Genomic DNA, 17741 nt, shown 5'->3' on the forward strand with positions numbered 1-17741 from the left:
TATATATATATATATATATATATATATATATATATATATATATATATATATATATATATATATATATATATATACATATATATATATGCACAGTATTTATTTATTTTTTGTCAAAAATAAAGTCATCAGCTAAGATGTTACTATAGTATTTGTTCCAATAGGCTATATTCAAATAAATGAATACATATAGTAAAATGTAGGCCTATAATTTATTTTTTACAAAGAAAGAGTACACTTGAAATATTGATGAAATTGTAATTGTTGTTGTAATTGTAATCTTTTTAATAAAATAGCAAAACATATATTTACAAGGTAGATGTAAGCTAAATCTTAAAAGGTCAATATAAGCCTTCTCTTTAAATTATTTGTATTGTGCTTTATATTAGTGACACATTTGGGCAGAAGATTTTGTTTTTTTAATAACCACGCATAAACATTATTCTCTCAAAAATACAAACATGTACATACATGTTGCACACATATTATGGTAGCCCTGTTTTGTGCTAAATAGTGCATTTACACCTTTGCCATTAATATGTGTATAAGCAACTGAAAAAAGCACAAATGTCAGGGCATTTCAAAACATCCCAAGGGCCCCAAAAACACCTCAGACCCCAGAGGGTTAACATTGTTTAGAAAGGTAAGTGTGTTATTAAATTATTATTTTAAAGAGGCAAGTTTTTTTATTATTATGCTTGCATAAAAAAGTGAAAGATAGGATGGTCAATTTACCCCCAGATGGCTCAATTTACCCACTGACTGGGATCAACTTACCCCTAGCCTGGGGTAAGTTGAGTCACATGAACACTTTTTTTTCTGAGGTCATATTTTCAAGGCTCTTTGTCATAGGTGCATTTTTTAATTTTCAGTTTATAGGCAACATCCCAAATTAACAGTGGATGTCTTCATTGTACTTCTGTCTCAATTTCCCTTGCCTTGAGATCCACATAAGTAAAAACTGGCTCATCTTACCCCACTCTCCCCTACTGTGTTCGGATGCCACTTGATGTCAGCTTTATGTAAAACGTGGGTCCTAAAGCAAAACCTGTAATTTTGGTCTTCTTTTTTTTCTCTTTTTTTTTCTTCTTCTTTTTTTTTTTTTTTTTTGGCTTTACAGATTTAACTCTGGACATGGATTATAGTCACATTACACGTTGAGACCAGAAATGTTAATGACTGTTAATGTCTCCTTGACAGGTTTGCTGGTGAAGATCAAGGATAAAAGTAAAAAGTAACCTAAAAACTGAAAGAGCCCTGAACCTTATTGGATCTCTTTTTTTACAGTCTATGTATTGGACATTGGGGAGCGCCACCTGCTGTTTGTGTAGGCCTACTGTAGGTCTTTTTTTTTTTTTTTTTTTTTTTTTTTGCATTAAAAAAATATTCAAACTGCATATGAGCTATCTAGTGGATTGTTAGAAGCCTGATGTCATTTCAGAATGAAATGAAGGTATTTCAAGTGTAAGAATTATGTAGAACCAGGAAATGCTGTTGCTGTTTGCAGATATATTACAATAACACACTAGATATATTTTATAATTAATGAGACCTTTTTATCACACTCTTAAAGATAAAGGCTTCTAATGTTTTTTTTTTTGTTGTTGTTGTTTTTCATATAAGAACCATTTTGGTTCCTCAAAGAATCTTTAAGTGAACAGTTTGTTGAACCATTGTTTTTTTACTCAGTGAAGATCATATTAATAATCTAAAGAATCCCTTTTCCACTATAAAGAACCTCTTGTACACTGGAAAGTTGTATGTTAAAGGTTCTTCATGATGCCAATGAAGAACCTTTATTTTTAAAATTATATTATTATAATATTATTATATTTAAATGCCTTTATTTATTATACCCTCCATCTAATATTATTCATAAATAAATGTATCCCACTTTAAAGAGGTGGATTCTACAGCAGAATACACATCTTTAGATATAGATAGGAATGCATATTTTCTGCAAATACGTAATTTCATAATTAAATAAGGTAATTGAATGAAGTCATTGTCATCATTTTATTTAAAATTGCCCAAAACGCTGTTTTATTTGGTTTCCAGTTTTGTGCATACAGCAAACAAACGTGCATTACAGAACTCTGCGACTGTCAGACATGGTTGAAGACGTGGAGCTGGAAACCACTTTTCCATCTACAACCTCTTCCACAACTGTGATGACTTTAGTCCTCGAGGTGGAACTGGAGGTTGTTTTGACACTGTAGAAAAACAGAAGAAGAAAAAAACAGTTACAGGACCTTCATTTTTTAGCTCAGAATATAATAATAGTCTGTTCCTGTGAATTTTTAAGATGCTTCATTTTTAATGTTTTTGAGCTGAACGACAGAAAATGATGTAAAAGAAATCAACAGATAAACTCACGTGGCTTCTCCATCCAGCAGTCTCCTGTACTCTGCGATCTCCATCTCCAGTCTGGTCTTGATGTCCAGAAGCATCTGGTACTCCTGACGCTGGCGCTCCAGATCGGCACGAAGCTGCACGATATTCTCTTCCAGGATGGTGACCTAGAAGCACAAAAAACGAGTGGTTTTGTTCCTTTTCAGATCTTACATTCTTAAGATGTGCTGAATAATGGGTTTTTTTGTGTGTTCAACAGAGAACAGAAAGTCAGGTTTGCAGTGACATGAGGGTGAGTAAATTGTGATTTTTTTGTACTACTCACCTGATGTTGGTAGCTTGACAACTTCATGGAATAACGATTCTTTGTTTCAGACAATGTGGCCTCCAAAGATGCTTTCTAAATTGATGATAACATGCACATTCAGAATAAAGAAGAACTAAAATACTAATATAAAGAGTCTTTAGTGATTGTGTATCACTAACCATGGCTGATATGGACTGGAATTCGATTTCCAATGACTGCAATCTGGATTTGACCACATTGACTTCAGAGCGAGTTGTTTTCAAGTCTGTGGTGCTGGTGACAACTTCTTGTTTCAGAGTTTCTGTCTAAAATAAAAATAGAGGGACGTTATGTGTGTTGAATTGCTGTCTCACACCATTCTGTCATGAAAAGCACATTAAAAGACCTGTGTCCCTCCCTGTATATTTTGATAATTCTCACCTTTGTCTTGAACCAGTGCTCAAGATCTCTTTGGTTCTTCGCTGTGACTGATTCATAGTGCTCACGGATTTCTGCCAGGATCTTGGTGAGATCTTCCTGTGGAGCCGCATCAACCTCGACGTGAACCTGCCCGCTCATTTGTGTGCGTGCGGCCAAGAGATCCTAAGAATATGTATGAATCCATCTTCATGTCAGTTCAAGTAACCTCACTGATAAATATTGACTTATTTAACAACACTTGCACGTATTTTTCACAAATCTGTTCTCACATATACCTGGCATATAGTATTAGAGTATAGATTCAGAGTTGAACTGTAATTGACAAATTATTTCATTTTTGCTAGTATAACTTATTCTAACACTACTTTCTCTAAACTACCACACAGAAGCATTATATACCTCCTCGTGATTCTTCTTCAAAAAGACCAGCTCCTCCTTCAGCCCTTCGATCTGCATGGTGAGGTCTTTTCTGCTGATGTTGAAGTCATCAAGCACCCTCCTCAGCCCGACAATGTCTGCTTCCACAGACTGACGCATGGCATGCTCGGTTTCATATCTGTCATGCAGCAATATTTTCTTTAGAAACACTCACACTGGACATTAGACAATTTACTGCAAGAAGCCCACCTCCAAACTGAGGTAAAACTCATTTAATGCAACGCTCATGTATTTTATACAGTCTCACTGTAAAAAATTATATCATCAATAAGTTATGACAACATTTGTTTTTACATTGCTTTAACTCATCAAAATAAGTTAAGCAATTTTCAACATCCGACAACTTAAACATCCAAGTTGATTGTACTCAAAAACTGCTTTTCTTTTCTTTCTTTTTTTACAGTTTTAAAACCTTGTTGTAATTTCTATAAATTATTTCTGTGAAAAAACATTAAAACAATTTAAACAATATTTAAATATTTATACAATAATATACACAGAGATAACATTATTTGTGAAAATTTCATAATATAATATAAAACATTTGGGGTAAAAATGCTGCCATTTTGCATTTTGAAATATGATTTATTTTTGTTTTAATTCAAACGTTTAAGTTTAGTTCAAGGCAAATGGTTAGATAGATAGATAGATAGATAGATAGATAGATAGATAGATAGATAGATAGATAGATAGATAGATAGATAGATAGATAGATAGATAGATAGATAGATAGATAGATAGATAGATCTAATGAGTAGAAATAATGAGATTTTCTGTTGTGATATGGCTTGAGATGCAAACTTGAGTTGAATCTGCTTAAAAGACTCACTTCATTCTGAAATCATTCATGGCCAGGCTGCAGTTGTCAATGCTGAGATGGACTCCACCCTTCAAATGAATGGCTGCCTTGATCTGGACATATAAATATATATCATAATATAAACATATGATTTACTTTTTGCCCCATATTTAGAATATTTCATAGCATGTAACCCTGAAAACCCTAACATACCTTAGCCTGAAGATCCTGTATGGTGACATAGTAGGCACTGTAATCACGAGCAATAGGAGAGGCTTTACCATCAAGGAACTGACGGATCTTCAGCTCCAGATCAGCGTTGGCCTTCTCCAGTGAGCGAACCTTGACCAGGTAAGCGGCCAGACGGTCATTGAGGCTCTGCATGGTGTGTTTCTCATTGCCAATGAAGCTGCTGTCTGCAGATCCTGACGCACTGAAACCTCCTACAGAAAAAGAGGAATTGGAGATCCGGACCCCTGATCCTCCTGCGCCGCCGTACACGCTGCCAGACCTCACGGTGCTCATCCGGCTGCTTCCTCCACTCGAAGTGGATATGCGCATGGATGAGCCACTGGAGGACTTGTAGCTGCTGCGGGTAGAGTAGGTGGAAGCCATGTTGACCGAGAGTTTCTGTCTGCGTCTGTCTGACAGATCAGTAGATGAAGGAAGGAGAACTCCGGCTTCTTTTATAGAGTGAATTTGAATACAAACACAATACCTGGAATTCCATGCATGTCATCTCAGGACATTTTTTGGAACATCTCCAGCAACCTTAAAGGTCACACCTAAGGTTAATTGTAGGATAAAGAACACTGATACATGTATTTGTGTAGATCATTTTAAGACTTGTCCTTTAAATGTTTATATTTCTTGTGGTTTTTTTTTATGTTTTCTTTCTGTAAGCATGCATAAAAACCTTTAAAAAGTAAATTCTTTGTTTTATGCTTTAACAACATCGGAATCAGATATAAAGTTAGCACTTTTATTAAGCAAGGTTGCATTTATTTGATCAAAAGTGAAAGACATTTATAATGATACAATAAAATTCTATTTCAATTAAATGCTGTTCTTTCTATTTCTTCAGAATCCTTAAAAAATTATCATGGTTTGATGAAGCAGTACAACTGTTTTCAACATTGATAATAATTAGAAATGTTTCTTGAGCAGCAAATCAGCATATTAGAATGATTTCTGAAGGATCATGTGACACTGAAGACTGCAGTAATGATGCTGAAAATTCAGCTTTGATCACAGAAATAAATGAGTTTAAAATATATTCACATAGGAAACAGATTGATTTTTTTATTATTAATTATATATATATATATATATATATATATTGCATTGAATTAATACAAATAAACAACAACACAGAATGATATTGCTATCAACTTTTACTTGAAAAATTGTTTTAGTTTACCATAGACACTTTCTCCCCTTTTTTCTTTGATAGTGTCATTTTGTAGTTTTCTTTTCTATACATCATTTTCTTGGTTATTTAGCTGTTGTTTCAAAGGCTGCCAAAATACAAACAACATTTTAGAAATACAAATCCTGTGTAGAGAATCCAGTAGCACAGCGATCATCATGAAAGGAGATGCTTTAAACATGCGGGTTTAAAGACCTCAACAGTTGTACCATGAAAATGAATTCACTAACTGACCGAACCACGTTTTTTTTTAGGGCTGGGCTGGGCTGGGCTGGGCCGGCTGACATTTCTGCGGATGATGTGTTTGACATTTGTGGCTTCTTGTATGTAAAGCAGCATTATCACCTTATTATGAAAGGTGAGGTTTATGAGAAGCAAGTTTATCAGAATAATAACCAGATATGTTTCCACTTGTCATTTTAGCAGCAATTTAAACATTTTTCATTCCAATTTGACCTTTTAGTTTCTTTACAACATAGCAGGAGAGATTAGTGAAGATTGTGCAATGCTAACTGCTTTATCCTGCACTGACCCAGCACTACCCCTATACTAACTTATCTTATAATCTTTTCTTATGAATGTTTACTCTCACTTCCATTATTTGTTCACATTCATATGCATTCAGCAGAGGCAGTCATCTGAAGTCTGTTGCTAAACCAGCCCATCAAGTGTTGAAACTTTTGTAACTTTTTTACATAGTTGCATTTCTGAGGTTTCACTGTTTCTAAGATTTTAAATAATGAAATGAGAAATAATTATCACCTGTATTTATTTGAGGATGTGATTGAATTGTATTGGATATTTTTAATTATGGGCATTTGTAATACCCTCTTTGCATTTGTTTTGTAACTTATGGTGAAACATTTCAAAGTTGCACCCATGTACAATAGATGACAGAAGAACCACACACATTTTGTCCATGATATGTTTTTATTGTTGTAAATGCTCACAGACTACCACCACATGACAGCTTGATATGTAGGAGCTACAGGTGTATTCTCCAACTGACATGACTCTGGTGTGCGTTATTTAACAAGGGATGTTGAAGAGGAAGAAATCACCGTCCCACCATCAACCACCTCTTCCACAACAGTGATCACTGCTGCTTTAGTGGTAGAGATGGAGCTGGAGGAGGAGTTGGCTAAGATTGCGAAGCTGTTGGGAGACAAAAATATGCAACCAGTTAAACCTGAAATGCCCAATTTGTACCACCTATCTATCTATCTATCTATCTATCTATCTATCTATCTATCTATCTATCTATCTATCTATCTATCTATCTATCTATCTATCTATCTATCTATCTATCTATCAATTCATGTAGAGTATCTATCTATCTATTGCAGGAAGAGAATGTGTGTTTTTCAGTCTGCATGTATGCAAGAATAGCAGAGCATGTTCTTGTAGATGTCTATATAATCATGGTCTGTGATTTACCTGCCACTGGCCTCTGCATCCAGCAGTCTCCTGTACTCTGCGATCTCCATCTCCAGTCTGGTCTTGATGTCCAGAAGCATCTGGTACTCCTGACGCTGGCGCTCCAGATCAGCCCGGAGCTGCACCAGTTGGCCCTCCATTCCACCCACCTACAAGCCCGACGGGAGAAGACAGAACTTTTAACCCCAGCACAGGTCATTTTAAAGCCTTATTATTGAGCTGGCTACAGTAAGAGTAATGTCTGTAAGATTTATGAGATTCTTAGTCTTACTCTTAGGAGCTCTCACCTGTGCCTGGTAGCCGTATAGCTGCAGGGAATAGCGATTCTCAGTCTCACTCAGAGTGCTTTCCAAAGATGATTTCTGGGAGGTAGGGATAATGAGAAAAACATATGTTAGCAATGTAAATTTCTTTAAACTTTGATAACCAGAAAGTGCACAAATATTTTTTGTCTTACTTTTGAATTGTTTTATATACATTTTTATTATGTTGAAATAATTTGCTTAGTGCTTAGTTAAATACCATGAAGATATCAAGCCACACCCTAGCAACCATTTAGAGCACCCTAGCAACAAGTTCCATAGACTTCCACTGAAAGAGGTCAAAGGGATATCTTTGGATATAAGTGTCATAGAAACATGAGTGCGGGCTCATTTGACTCGGGGCAGTAAACAGTCAATCACGAATCATGAAGGCTCTGTCATTTGTCTGGAAGTTCAGGGAGAAGTACAAGCACCACCTAGTCCTCCCAGGGCAGTTACATACTGCCATGAACTACCTCAGCATGATCACTAAGCATAAGTGGCATGGTTCAGGCTATGTTGAAACCGTTCTTGAGGCTCAGCTGGACACAAGTGGCTGCCTGAAGATTGTGCTCCAATACCCTCTTGTGCCTCAAGCTGCTGGAGCGTTTCATTGAGGAGGAGGGTGTCCAGCTCACTCCTGAGGCTCTGCTCAACCTCACCAAGTTGTGTGACCGACAGAACCTTGACCCTGTTCTTCAAGATGACTCCACCCTCAACATCATCAGGTATTATATGGAGTATCAAGACAAGGTCCGCAATAGTCATCTCGGCAAGACAGCAGTATTCAGTGACAGTAGTGTTTTCATGCTACTCTTTTCTGTGAAGACCAACAACCTGGCGCTCTTCCATAAGTGCAGTGGGAACATGGCGGACTTGTTCTTCGCAGTTTGCTGGCTACCATCGCAGTGTTTTCCGCCAACTGGCAACAATGGTGTTGAAATACCATTGGTTAAATTGGCAGTGGGTGGGATCACACAGACCAAAACAAAAACAGATATTCTGACACAGAATGCACATTTCAAAATAGAATTAGCCTACTGGCTGTAATATTGTTTTTCAGAGAAACAAGTATTTGAAGCATGTGTCCTACATCTCTGCAAACATATTATGGTATTTTTATGCTTCAGTACAGGCAAAAAAATTGCATCGGGCAAATTTAAATATGATTTATGAGTCTAAATAGTTTTTGGGCCCACTGTTCATTTCTTGAACACATACTCACCGTGGAAAAGAGGGACTGAAGCTCAATCTCCAGTGACTGTACTGTGCTCTTCACTGTGTTGACCTCGGTTTTCGACGTCTGCAAGGTCTCTGTGCTTGCTACAACCTCTTGTTTCATGGTCTCAGACTGCAAAATAAGTTTTTATTTTTTATTTTTTTATTTAATGCATGTATAAACCCAATATTGAGGTAGTTGTGCTAATGTTTATGGCACATACATACTACTCATCAGTCTTTTTCTTTTTTGTGTGCAAGATCTGATCAGTTATCAAAATTTAATTTTAACCTCACTATTGATGTTTTGCTTTCCTTTCATCAACTATTATTTGGACCAGCTTTGTTATTTTTTTTCCAACATTTTTGAGCTGGGCCCATGGAATGCATATGACTTTATGGGTGTTGTGTTTCTCATATACAGAGTCAAGAACTGGACTTAACCAAACCTTCTGCTGGAACCAGCCTTCAAGCTCTCTCTGGCTCTTGGCTACAACGGTCTCGTAGTGCTCACGCATCTCAGCTAGAATTTTGGTGAGGTCTTCCTGTGGTGCGGCATCAACTTCCACGTTGATCTGTCCACTCATCTGGTCACGTGAAGTCAAGAGGTCCTGAAGATACATTATATATCATTTTCAGATGTCCATTTCAAAATATCTTCCCATCATCACCTGTTTGTTCTTGTCTTTAAAAGTCATGGTATGGAAATATGTTACAAAACAGTGACATCTTGAGCTTAAGGCTATAAAGCACCTGTGTGACCTGACCCCCTGTCTAAAACGTTTAACTGGAACAGTCTTGTGGTTTGCTCTGCTCCATTATGAACAGCCTAAAGTGTTTTGAAATGATTTACTACCTCCTCGTGATTCTTCTTCATGTAGACCAGCTCCTCTTTGAGCCCATCGATCTGCAGATTGAGGTCTTTATTGTTCATGTTGAGCTCACTAAGAACACTCTTTAACCCCGCGATGTCGGCCTCCACAGACTGACGCATTGCCAGCTCGTTCTCATATCTGTCAAATAAAAGGAAACATTATTAAAAGAACATTATTTTATCAACATCAAGATTTTACGTAAAAATCCATAGTTTACTGCTATACTATACTAGTTCAAAATAGTTTACTAGTTCATTTTAAATGGTATTTTAATGTGACAAATAGATTATTAAACTATTTTAAAATGTGAGTAGCTTTTGTCACAGAGATGAACATACAGATTACCCAAAAGCAGATTTAAAATGACTTGCACTGCAGTTATTTGTTGTTGTTTTTCTAGAATATGTGCATTTACACAGCATATATTCTATACGATTTATTTATTTAATAAAAATAAAAATAAATATAATTACTTCATTCTGAAATCATCTGCAGCCAAGCTAGCATTGTCAATGCTGAGGTGGACTGTGTTCTTTACCTGCATGGCACCCAAGATCTGAGAACAAAACAAAAACAAAAGTAAAAAAAAATATATATTTTGTTTTGTTTGCATGTTGTATAGGGAATTAAGATGATTAGGTTATGACATTTTCTTATAGCAGTAACCACAAAGAATCTACCTAGCTAGACTTACTTTAGCCTGGAGGTCACTGGTAGTAGCCTCGAAGGCTGAGTAGTTACGAGCACTGCCAGAAGGAGAGATTCTGCTCTCAAGGAATTGGCGTATCTTCAACTCAAAGTCAGCATTGGCCTTTTCAAGGGAGCGGACCTTCTCTAGGTAAGTAGCCAGACGATCGTTAAGATTCTGCAACGTGAACTTCTCATTGCCAATGATGCTGTCATCTGCTCCTCCAGAGACACTGAATCCTCCCCCTGCTGCAGCACCAAATCCCCCACCGAATCCTCCACCAGCACCAAATCCCCCACCGAATCCTCCACCAGCACCTCCTGCAGCACCAAACCCGCCTCCAAATCCACTTCCTGACCCTGCTGCGGACATGGAACGAGAGACACTGGAGATCCGGACCCCTGAACCCCCTGCACCCCCGTACACGCTGCCAGCCCTCATGGCGCTGATGCGGCCACCTCCACCTCCACCTCCTCCACCTGAACCGGAGAATCGTGAGGAGCCCAATGAGGACCTGCTGGAAACAAAGCTGCCGCTGGAGAAGGTGGTAGCCATGTGGACGGTGGTTTGTGGTCTTACTCTGCTCTGCCTGGAGAGTGAGTACAGTGGAGAAACTCTGGGTCCTTTTATGTGCTGGTGAAGCTCGCAAGGAAAGACTTGGTAACCCTATTTCCATCAAAAACTTGCTGACACAGGCATTCTGTCAGCTTAAATCATCTTAAAGTGAAAAGTGACGCTAAAACAAAATTGGTTGATTGATAATCCCCTCAAGTAAGTAAGATAAACGCTTACATTCCCCCTCTAAACTTTCTCAGATGAGACCTCTGTACATGTTCAGACATTTGTGGACATTTTTCACTGCTGATTTGTGACCCTGGACCACAAAACCAGTCACAAGGGGCTTTTTTTTTTTTTTTTTTTTTTTGAGATTTATACATTATCTAAAAGCTGGATAGGACAATATTTGCCCGAGATACAACTATTTGAAAATCTGGAATCTTAGGGTGCAATCGAAACATTGAGAAAATTGCCTTTAAAGTTGTCCATTTATGTTTGTGATTGTGCTGCATCCACTCACAAAAATATATATTTTTATATATTTACAGTAGGACATTTGCAAAATATCTTCATGGAACATGATCATTACTTAAAATATCCTAATGATTTTTACATCAGTTCACCCAAAAATGAAAATTCTGTCATCATTTACTCACCCTCAAGTTCTTCTAAACCGGTATGAGTTATTCTGCTGAACACAAAAGAAGATTTTTGAAGAATGTTGGTAACTAAACAGTTGGTGGGCCCCTTTGATTTCCAGAGTATAGAAAAAAATACTATGAAAGTCACTGGGGCCCATCAACTCTTTGGTTACCGACATTCTTCAAAATTTCTTATTTTGTGTTCAACAGAAGAAAGAAACTCAAACAGGTTTGGAACAACTTGAGGGTGAGTAAATGATGACAGATTCCCAACCATCCCTTTAAAGGCTGTTAACTAACTCAATAAAATTATACTCTCATTTTAAATTGTACTGCTTGTGAAGTTGTTAATTTAAAATCTGAGCCACAAAAAGCTCACTGCAGAATTTGAACACCAGCTGCATCATACAAGTGATGTAACCATGTTAAAAGAAGCAAGTGTGATTTCAGAGCCATACTAATCTCATTGACAGTTATGTAACAGTTTTACTATATATGGGCACTAAGAGGTAAAAGTGAACTGTCTGAACCCACTCATGTTTGAGCATGTAGCAGGATGTTTCCCACCACGTTTTTAACATATCAAATTCCTCCCTTAGGCTGTTGAGCTCAGGGCAGAACTCTGCATAAAAAGAGATTCATGATACATTTTGTCCCTACAGAGGACAAGCAGTTTGGAGAATGAATGGATTATTTAATATAATAAAAATATCTGAATGAACATTTGATTGATGAGTTTTAAGTTTTAAAACTCCAAATCAGATTGTCAGTAATTATAATACTATAAATTATTATCCTATTCTTATTTACACAATTTTGCTGTTCATTAATAAACACAGAAAATGTTACACAGTTTTAGATGTTAGAATTCAGCATGTTTGAGCTGCAGAAATGTACAGTAGTATTTGACATCTCTCTATTTTGCTTATATTCAAAAAGCCCCCCCCCCCCCAAAAAAAACCCTGAAAGAAAACAAATTAATTCTCCATTGTATACCCAACAATGTTCATTGCCAAAATGCTATAGTAAAAAGTTTAAAATTGTATGTATGATGAGTGTATGTATGATGATTACGTAATTCAACGTTTTAAACAATGGTAGCCTACTAGTCTTATTTTTTCATAAGTCACCAATGGAAAATGTATTAAAATGAATAATTGTTCATCAATTTTGTCATTAATTCACCTTAAAGCAACATGTTTTCGATGCCACCTTTCTTAAAAAGGAAAATGCAAGGTTCTATAAATTTTAGAAGATGAATCTCAGTCGTACAAAAACTTAAATCTAACGGTGTTAAAAGAAAAGGTATAGGCTATGTCCTCTGATGCAAACGAGTCACCTTAACAAGAAATTCGGTTATTTGAATCCCAGGAATTTTTAATTAAATATTAAGTCAAATATTAACAATATTTACAATTTACAATTTCTTGGAAATGTAAACTTTATGTACAAACAATGTTTGTTTGTCAGCGTCGATTGCGTGCTCAACCACAAGAGCGCGCGCGCGTGACAAGAATGGCGCGGTTTTCTGAAGGAGAGTCAGAGAATCAGAGGTGAGACACTTTACTTCACTCATAACCACAAATTATATAACGTTTATGACCAGATGTGGAATATCATAATATTAATAATAACGTTATAATCTATAATTGAAAACCAGTATACCTAGAGTAGGCCTACTAGAAATGTGTCCCTAAGTTAAAATGACTTGGTAACAACAACAGTTCAATAATAACAGATTTAAAAAATCCGTCAAAAGACAGTGGTTTCAGATAAAGTGTGTAGAGATATTCTACATTTGGCTGAGTTTGACGACTGCTGCGGATAAAACAAAATTCAGAATCCAAATGCTAAAGATGATGGTCTCATCCACATTGATGTAGCTACAACAATAATCATTATCAATAATAATAATAATAAATACTTACTGTAGTTGAAGTCATCTTCCCAGAACATTTACCTTACAATTGGATTTGTAATTGTACAAGGATGTGTAGAAATGTGTCTGCATTGTTACATTCACAGTAGCCTACTTAAATGTTTACGTTAAGTAGGCGAACTGACAGGGGCTTATTTATTTACAGTGGTGGTCTTAGCTCTTTTGGTGCCATAAACGAGATAACATATTTGGATCCATCTGTCAACTTTGTGTTGTAACCTCACCCTTTACCCATGGCATAATAAATTGTGAATGACCCAATAGCATAAGACTGGTCAAAACTGGTTGATTGATCTCCTCAAGTAAGTAAGATAGATGCTTGCATTCCCTTTCTAAACTTTTCTCTGATTAGAGCTCTGCACATGTTCAGACATGTGTGGACTTTTTTCCACTGCTGGTTTTACTATCATTTGTCATGTTTTTGACTTCACATACTCAGTGATGCATAAATGCGTTCAAATTGTTGAGGGCGTGCCAGAGAAAGATTTATTTAGTTATTTTAGGACTGGTCATATATGTAAAACAGTTTGCTTATATTTGTAAATGGATATATTTATTAAAAGATAATGTCTTTGTCCTTTGCAGCAAAGGGAACTTTAGCCTGATTTAATGTATGCAATTTAATGCATCGGCAGCTTATTGATGTTTAAATATTTGTATTGGTAATTGAGAACAGCCATGTAATCAGGTCTTTGAGTTAGATGTTATTTCTTTTTTCTAATTCTAATGTTTTATATCACACCTAGGCTAATACTAGCTGATCTGTTTTTGTTTTTTATTTAAATGTATTTTGCCTACATTTTCACATTGACTCAATATGGCATCAAAGTAAAACTAAAGAAAATAAGACAAAAACAAGAAATTCTCAGTTAGACACTTTATTGGTATTTTTTTAAATCACTCTGTGGTAGATTGTTGCTGCTCAAGAGCTCTTTTGAGACGTGGTCTGGCTGGAAGCCTGGGAAGATGAGCTGACCACTTTGCCGTCCACCACCTCTTCCACAATGGTTACCACTTTGCGTGTAGTTGTGCTTGAGCTTGAGCTTTTGCTTGAGCTTGTGCTTGAGAGGCTGCAGAGGTAGAAACACATAAAATTACATTACTGAAATGCTAGGCAGATATTTCCATCCCACTTTAATTTTGTTTGTTGAAATAAGTCACCACTGCTCCCTGAAAAATGTTGACACTACTGTTTATTCTAAACGCAGTTCTTTAGAGATTTTGTGTTGTAGATGTCTCACCTAACAGACTCTCCATCCAGCAGTCTTCTGTACTCTGCAATCTCCATCTCCAGTCTGGTCTTGATGTCCAGAAGAATCCTATACTCTTGACCTTGGCGCTCCAGATCGGCACGAAGTTGCACCAGTTGCTCTTCCATGCTGGTCACCTGGAACTGGTAGCCGGACAACATGGAGCCGTAGCGGGCCTGCGTTTCTGCCAAAGTGCCTTCCAATGATGATTTCTGTTTGGGGGAAAATTAATCATTCAGTGTTCTGCACAATGTGATGACGGAACTTTAAAGGATTCATTTCTCCTTGCTTACCATACTGAGTTGAGATTGCAACTCGATTTCAAGACTCTGGAGTGTGCGTTTAACCTCTGTGATTTCAGATCGGGATGTTGAAAGGGTTTCTGTGCTAACAGCAACTTCCTTGTTAAGGGCTTCGCTCTATGAAAGACAATCCATAGCAAAGCAGTCAGGTAAGTCTGTTGGTTTTGAATATAATGCTGCCCTTTCTTTAAAAACATCAGATTTTTACCTTGGTCTGGAACCAAGCCTCAAGATCCTTGCGATTCTTGTTAGCAACAGCCTCATAATGCTCACGGATTTCAGCCATGACCTTTGTCAGGTCTTCCTGTGGTGCTGCGTCAACCTCTACATTGACCTGTCCGCTCATCTGGGCGCGTGCTGCCAAGAGTTCCTAAAGATGTAAGAAGAAACCACTGAGCATTTGCTTCATTTAAAGGAATCACTTATTTATCAAAGAGTGTGAACCAATCACCAACTTACCTCCTCATGGTTCTTCTTGAGGAAGATCAGCTCTTCTCTCAGCCCCTCAATCTGCATTTCCAGATCAGATCTGGCCATTGTCAGCTCATCCAGCACCCTTCTCAGCCCAGCAATATCTGCCTCTACAGACTGCCTCATGCTCAGCTCATTCTCATATCTGCACGAAAAACGGATTCAACGAATAAATGCTTTTGACCATTTATAGATGTTGGAAGTGCTGTTTGTTTATTCACTTACTTTACTCTGAAGTCATCTGCAGCCAGCTTGGCATTGTCAATGCTCAAGTAGATGCCTCCGTTTAGACCAGTAGCATGCTGAATCTTCAAGTGGAAAAAAAATAATAAATAAAGTCAAATTTAGATATTTCTTGAAGTTACCTACTTGAGAAATATGGTATTTTTTCCCATGCTTTCTGAATTTATGCTTTGCAAATGAGGAAACATGGGATATTGAAATTGGATAGTTTTTATCTGGCTAGGTTAATGATTGACTTGAATTAGATGTTCTGTAGTTATGTCACGTACCTTGGCCTGAAGGTCACTGATAGTAGCGAAGTAGGCACTGTAGTCCCGAGAAGTGGGGGACGTCTTGCTCTCCAGGAACTGGCGGATCTTCAGCTCAAACTCAGCATTAGCCTTCTCAAGGGTGCGCACCTTCTCCAGGTAGGTGGCCAGACGGTCATTGAGGTTTTGCATGGTGGCTTTCTCATTTGCAGACACATCAACAGCATCAGCCAGGTTGAAACCAGCACCACCTCCAAAACCAGCACCACCTCCAAAGCCAGCACCTCCAGCAGAGAAGGAACGAGAAGCAGAGGCACTGGAGATACGGACACCGGTTCCTCCTGCTCCCCCATACACACTACCGGCACGCATTGCTGAGACACGACCAGCTCCGCCACCAAAGCCAGAGAAGTGAGAAGATCCTCCTGAGGACGTGTAGCTGCGGGTGGATGAAGAAGAAGACATCATTTTGAAGGAGGCTTGCTGTTGTTCTCTACTCTGGAGAATGAGCGAGTGGATGAGTGAGGAGAAGACGACCCATGCTCCCTTTATGTGGACAAATGGGGGAGGGACTAGATGGATGGATTTGCCTATAAGGTGGGGGAGCGTGAAAATATTTGCCCATTCCTCGAGGCAGCAGGCGTGGCTGAAGACAGGTTTGCATGGTATGATAATATATAACAGTGCCACTTAAATTCCTTAAAGTTTGACTCAAGCATGAAATCATGGATGTACTGAAATGGGGGGTTTCCTCTTTTGTTGTGTTTTGTTAAATGAACTAATTTCTTTCTACTTTAATGAAACTTTTGATGTTTGCACAGTATATTGGCCCTATCAGTCCGATAAGTGAAATAGGAAAATATATTTAGATATATTCAAGAAACAATAGCCAAGTGATCATAAGACCCCACATTATATGTAGTTGGCCTGTTGTTAAACAAAAATTAATTAAAATGTTTACTCAAAGATATCTTTTGTTGTGTGGGACACAGGCATTTCATTTCTTGATTCTTTGTTATATTATTCTTAGATGTGCATAGGTATCTATCATTTATTTATTCCAGTGGTTTATAATAGGCCAAATTGAAAATGATTGTGGGGTAAAAGTTTGCTTTGTTTTATTTATTCCAGCGATTTATTTATTTGTTTTCCACTGCAGTAATTGTTTGGTGTCATTTGACACATGTACACATGTTCCAAGGTGAAATTAGATATATATATAATTTCACAAAAGGTAGATTCAAAATATATATATATATATATATTTTTTTTTACAGATATACATTACATTTAAATATACATTTAGATCTACATTTAAACAACACATTTGTTTAATGTCCTTACTATTGCATCAAAATGAGCTAGATTAAAAACCAAATGATTAAAAGCAGGTTTAGCTTGTCTGAAGTGGGTTTTCGGTGACTTGATATTAACCAGATTTGTGAGGGGTTGGAATGTTTTCATTTCAAATGGCAAATTGAAAGTTTTAATGTTGTATGTAACAAAGTTGTGTAGAGCAACTTTTAAATGTTTGGAATGAGGAGTGAATGTAATGCCATAAAGCTAAACACAGCTCGTTTCTAATATACAGTAGGCCTAGTTTTATATAAAAAAAAAATTATTATAATAATTATATAAATTCCTAATATAGAACTAATTCTGAAGTGTTGATTATTAGATTTTGAGTTCTGAGTGACACTGTACAGAGTTAACCCTACTTTACACCTTTTGACCAACAGGAGGCAATGTCCAGAAACCATGCGGGGTCCCTCCCGTCATTCAGTATGTAGTCATGCAACAAAAGGGACTTTATTGCACTGCAATTGC

General features: G+C 37.1%; 2 protein-coding genes across 2 annotated transcripts; both read right to left on the bottom strand.

The window, feature by feature from the left end:
• Window positions 1–1995: 1995 nt before the first annotated feature.
• Window positions 1996–16420, bottom strand: LOC311093816 (uncharacterized protein). The gene is made up of 15 exons (XM_084131410.1): window positions 15936–16420; window positions 15649–15731; window positions 15412–15568; window positions 15161–15322; window positions 14944–15069; window positions 14642–14862; window positions 14326–14470; window positions 4527–5039; window positions 4344–4426; window positions 3476–3632; window positions 3077–3238; window positions 2836–2961; window positions 2675–2749; window positions 2374–2516; window positions 1996–2210 (listed from the first exon to the last, which is right to left on the bottom strand). Exons 1-15 carry the CDS (start codon window positions 16380–16382, stop codon window positions 2084–2086), a joined length of 2727 nt encoding a protein of 908 aa, XP_083987536.1. The 5' UTR covers window positions 16383–16420; the 3' UTR covers window positions 1996–2083.
• Window positions 6660–10862, bottom strand: krt1-19e (keratin, type 1, 19e). The gene is made up of 8 exons (XM_084130541.1): window positions 10269–10862; window positions 10048–10130; window positions 9556–9712; window positions 9149–9310; window positions 8707–8832; window positions 7467–7541; window positions 7180–7328; window positions 6660–6897 (listed from the first exon to the last, which is right to left on the bottom strand). Exons 1-8 carry the CDS (start codon window positions 10815–10817, stop codon window positions 6768–6770), a joined length of 1431 nt encoding a protein of 476 aa, XP_083986667.1. The 5' UTR covers window positions 10818–10862; the 3' UTR covers window positions 6660–6767.
• Window positions 16421–17741: the final 1321 nt, after the last annotated feature.

This window comes from Abramis brama, assembly GCF_963993115.1.
Source record: "Abramis brama genome assembly, chromosome: 12".
NCBI lineage: Eukaryota > Metazoa > Chordata > Actinopteri > Cypriniformes > Leuciscidae > Abramis > Abramis brama.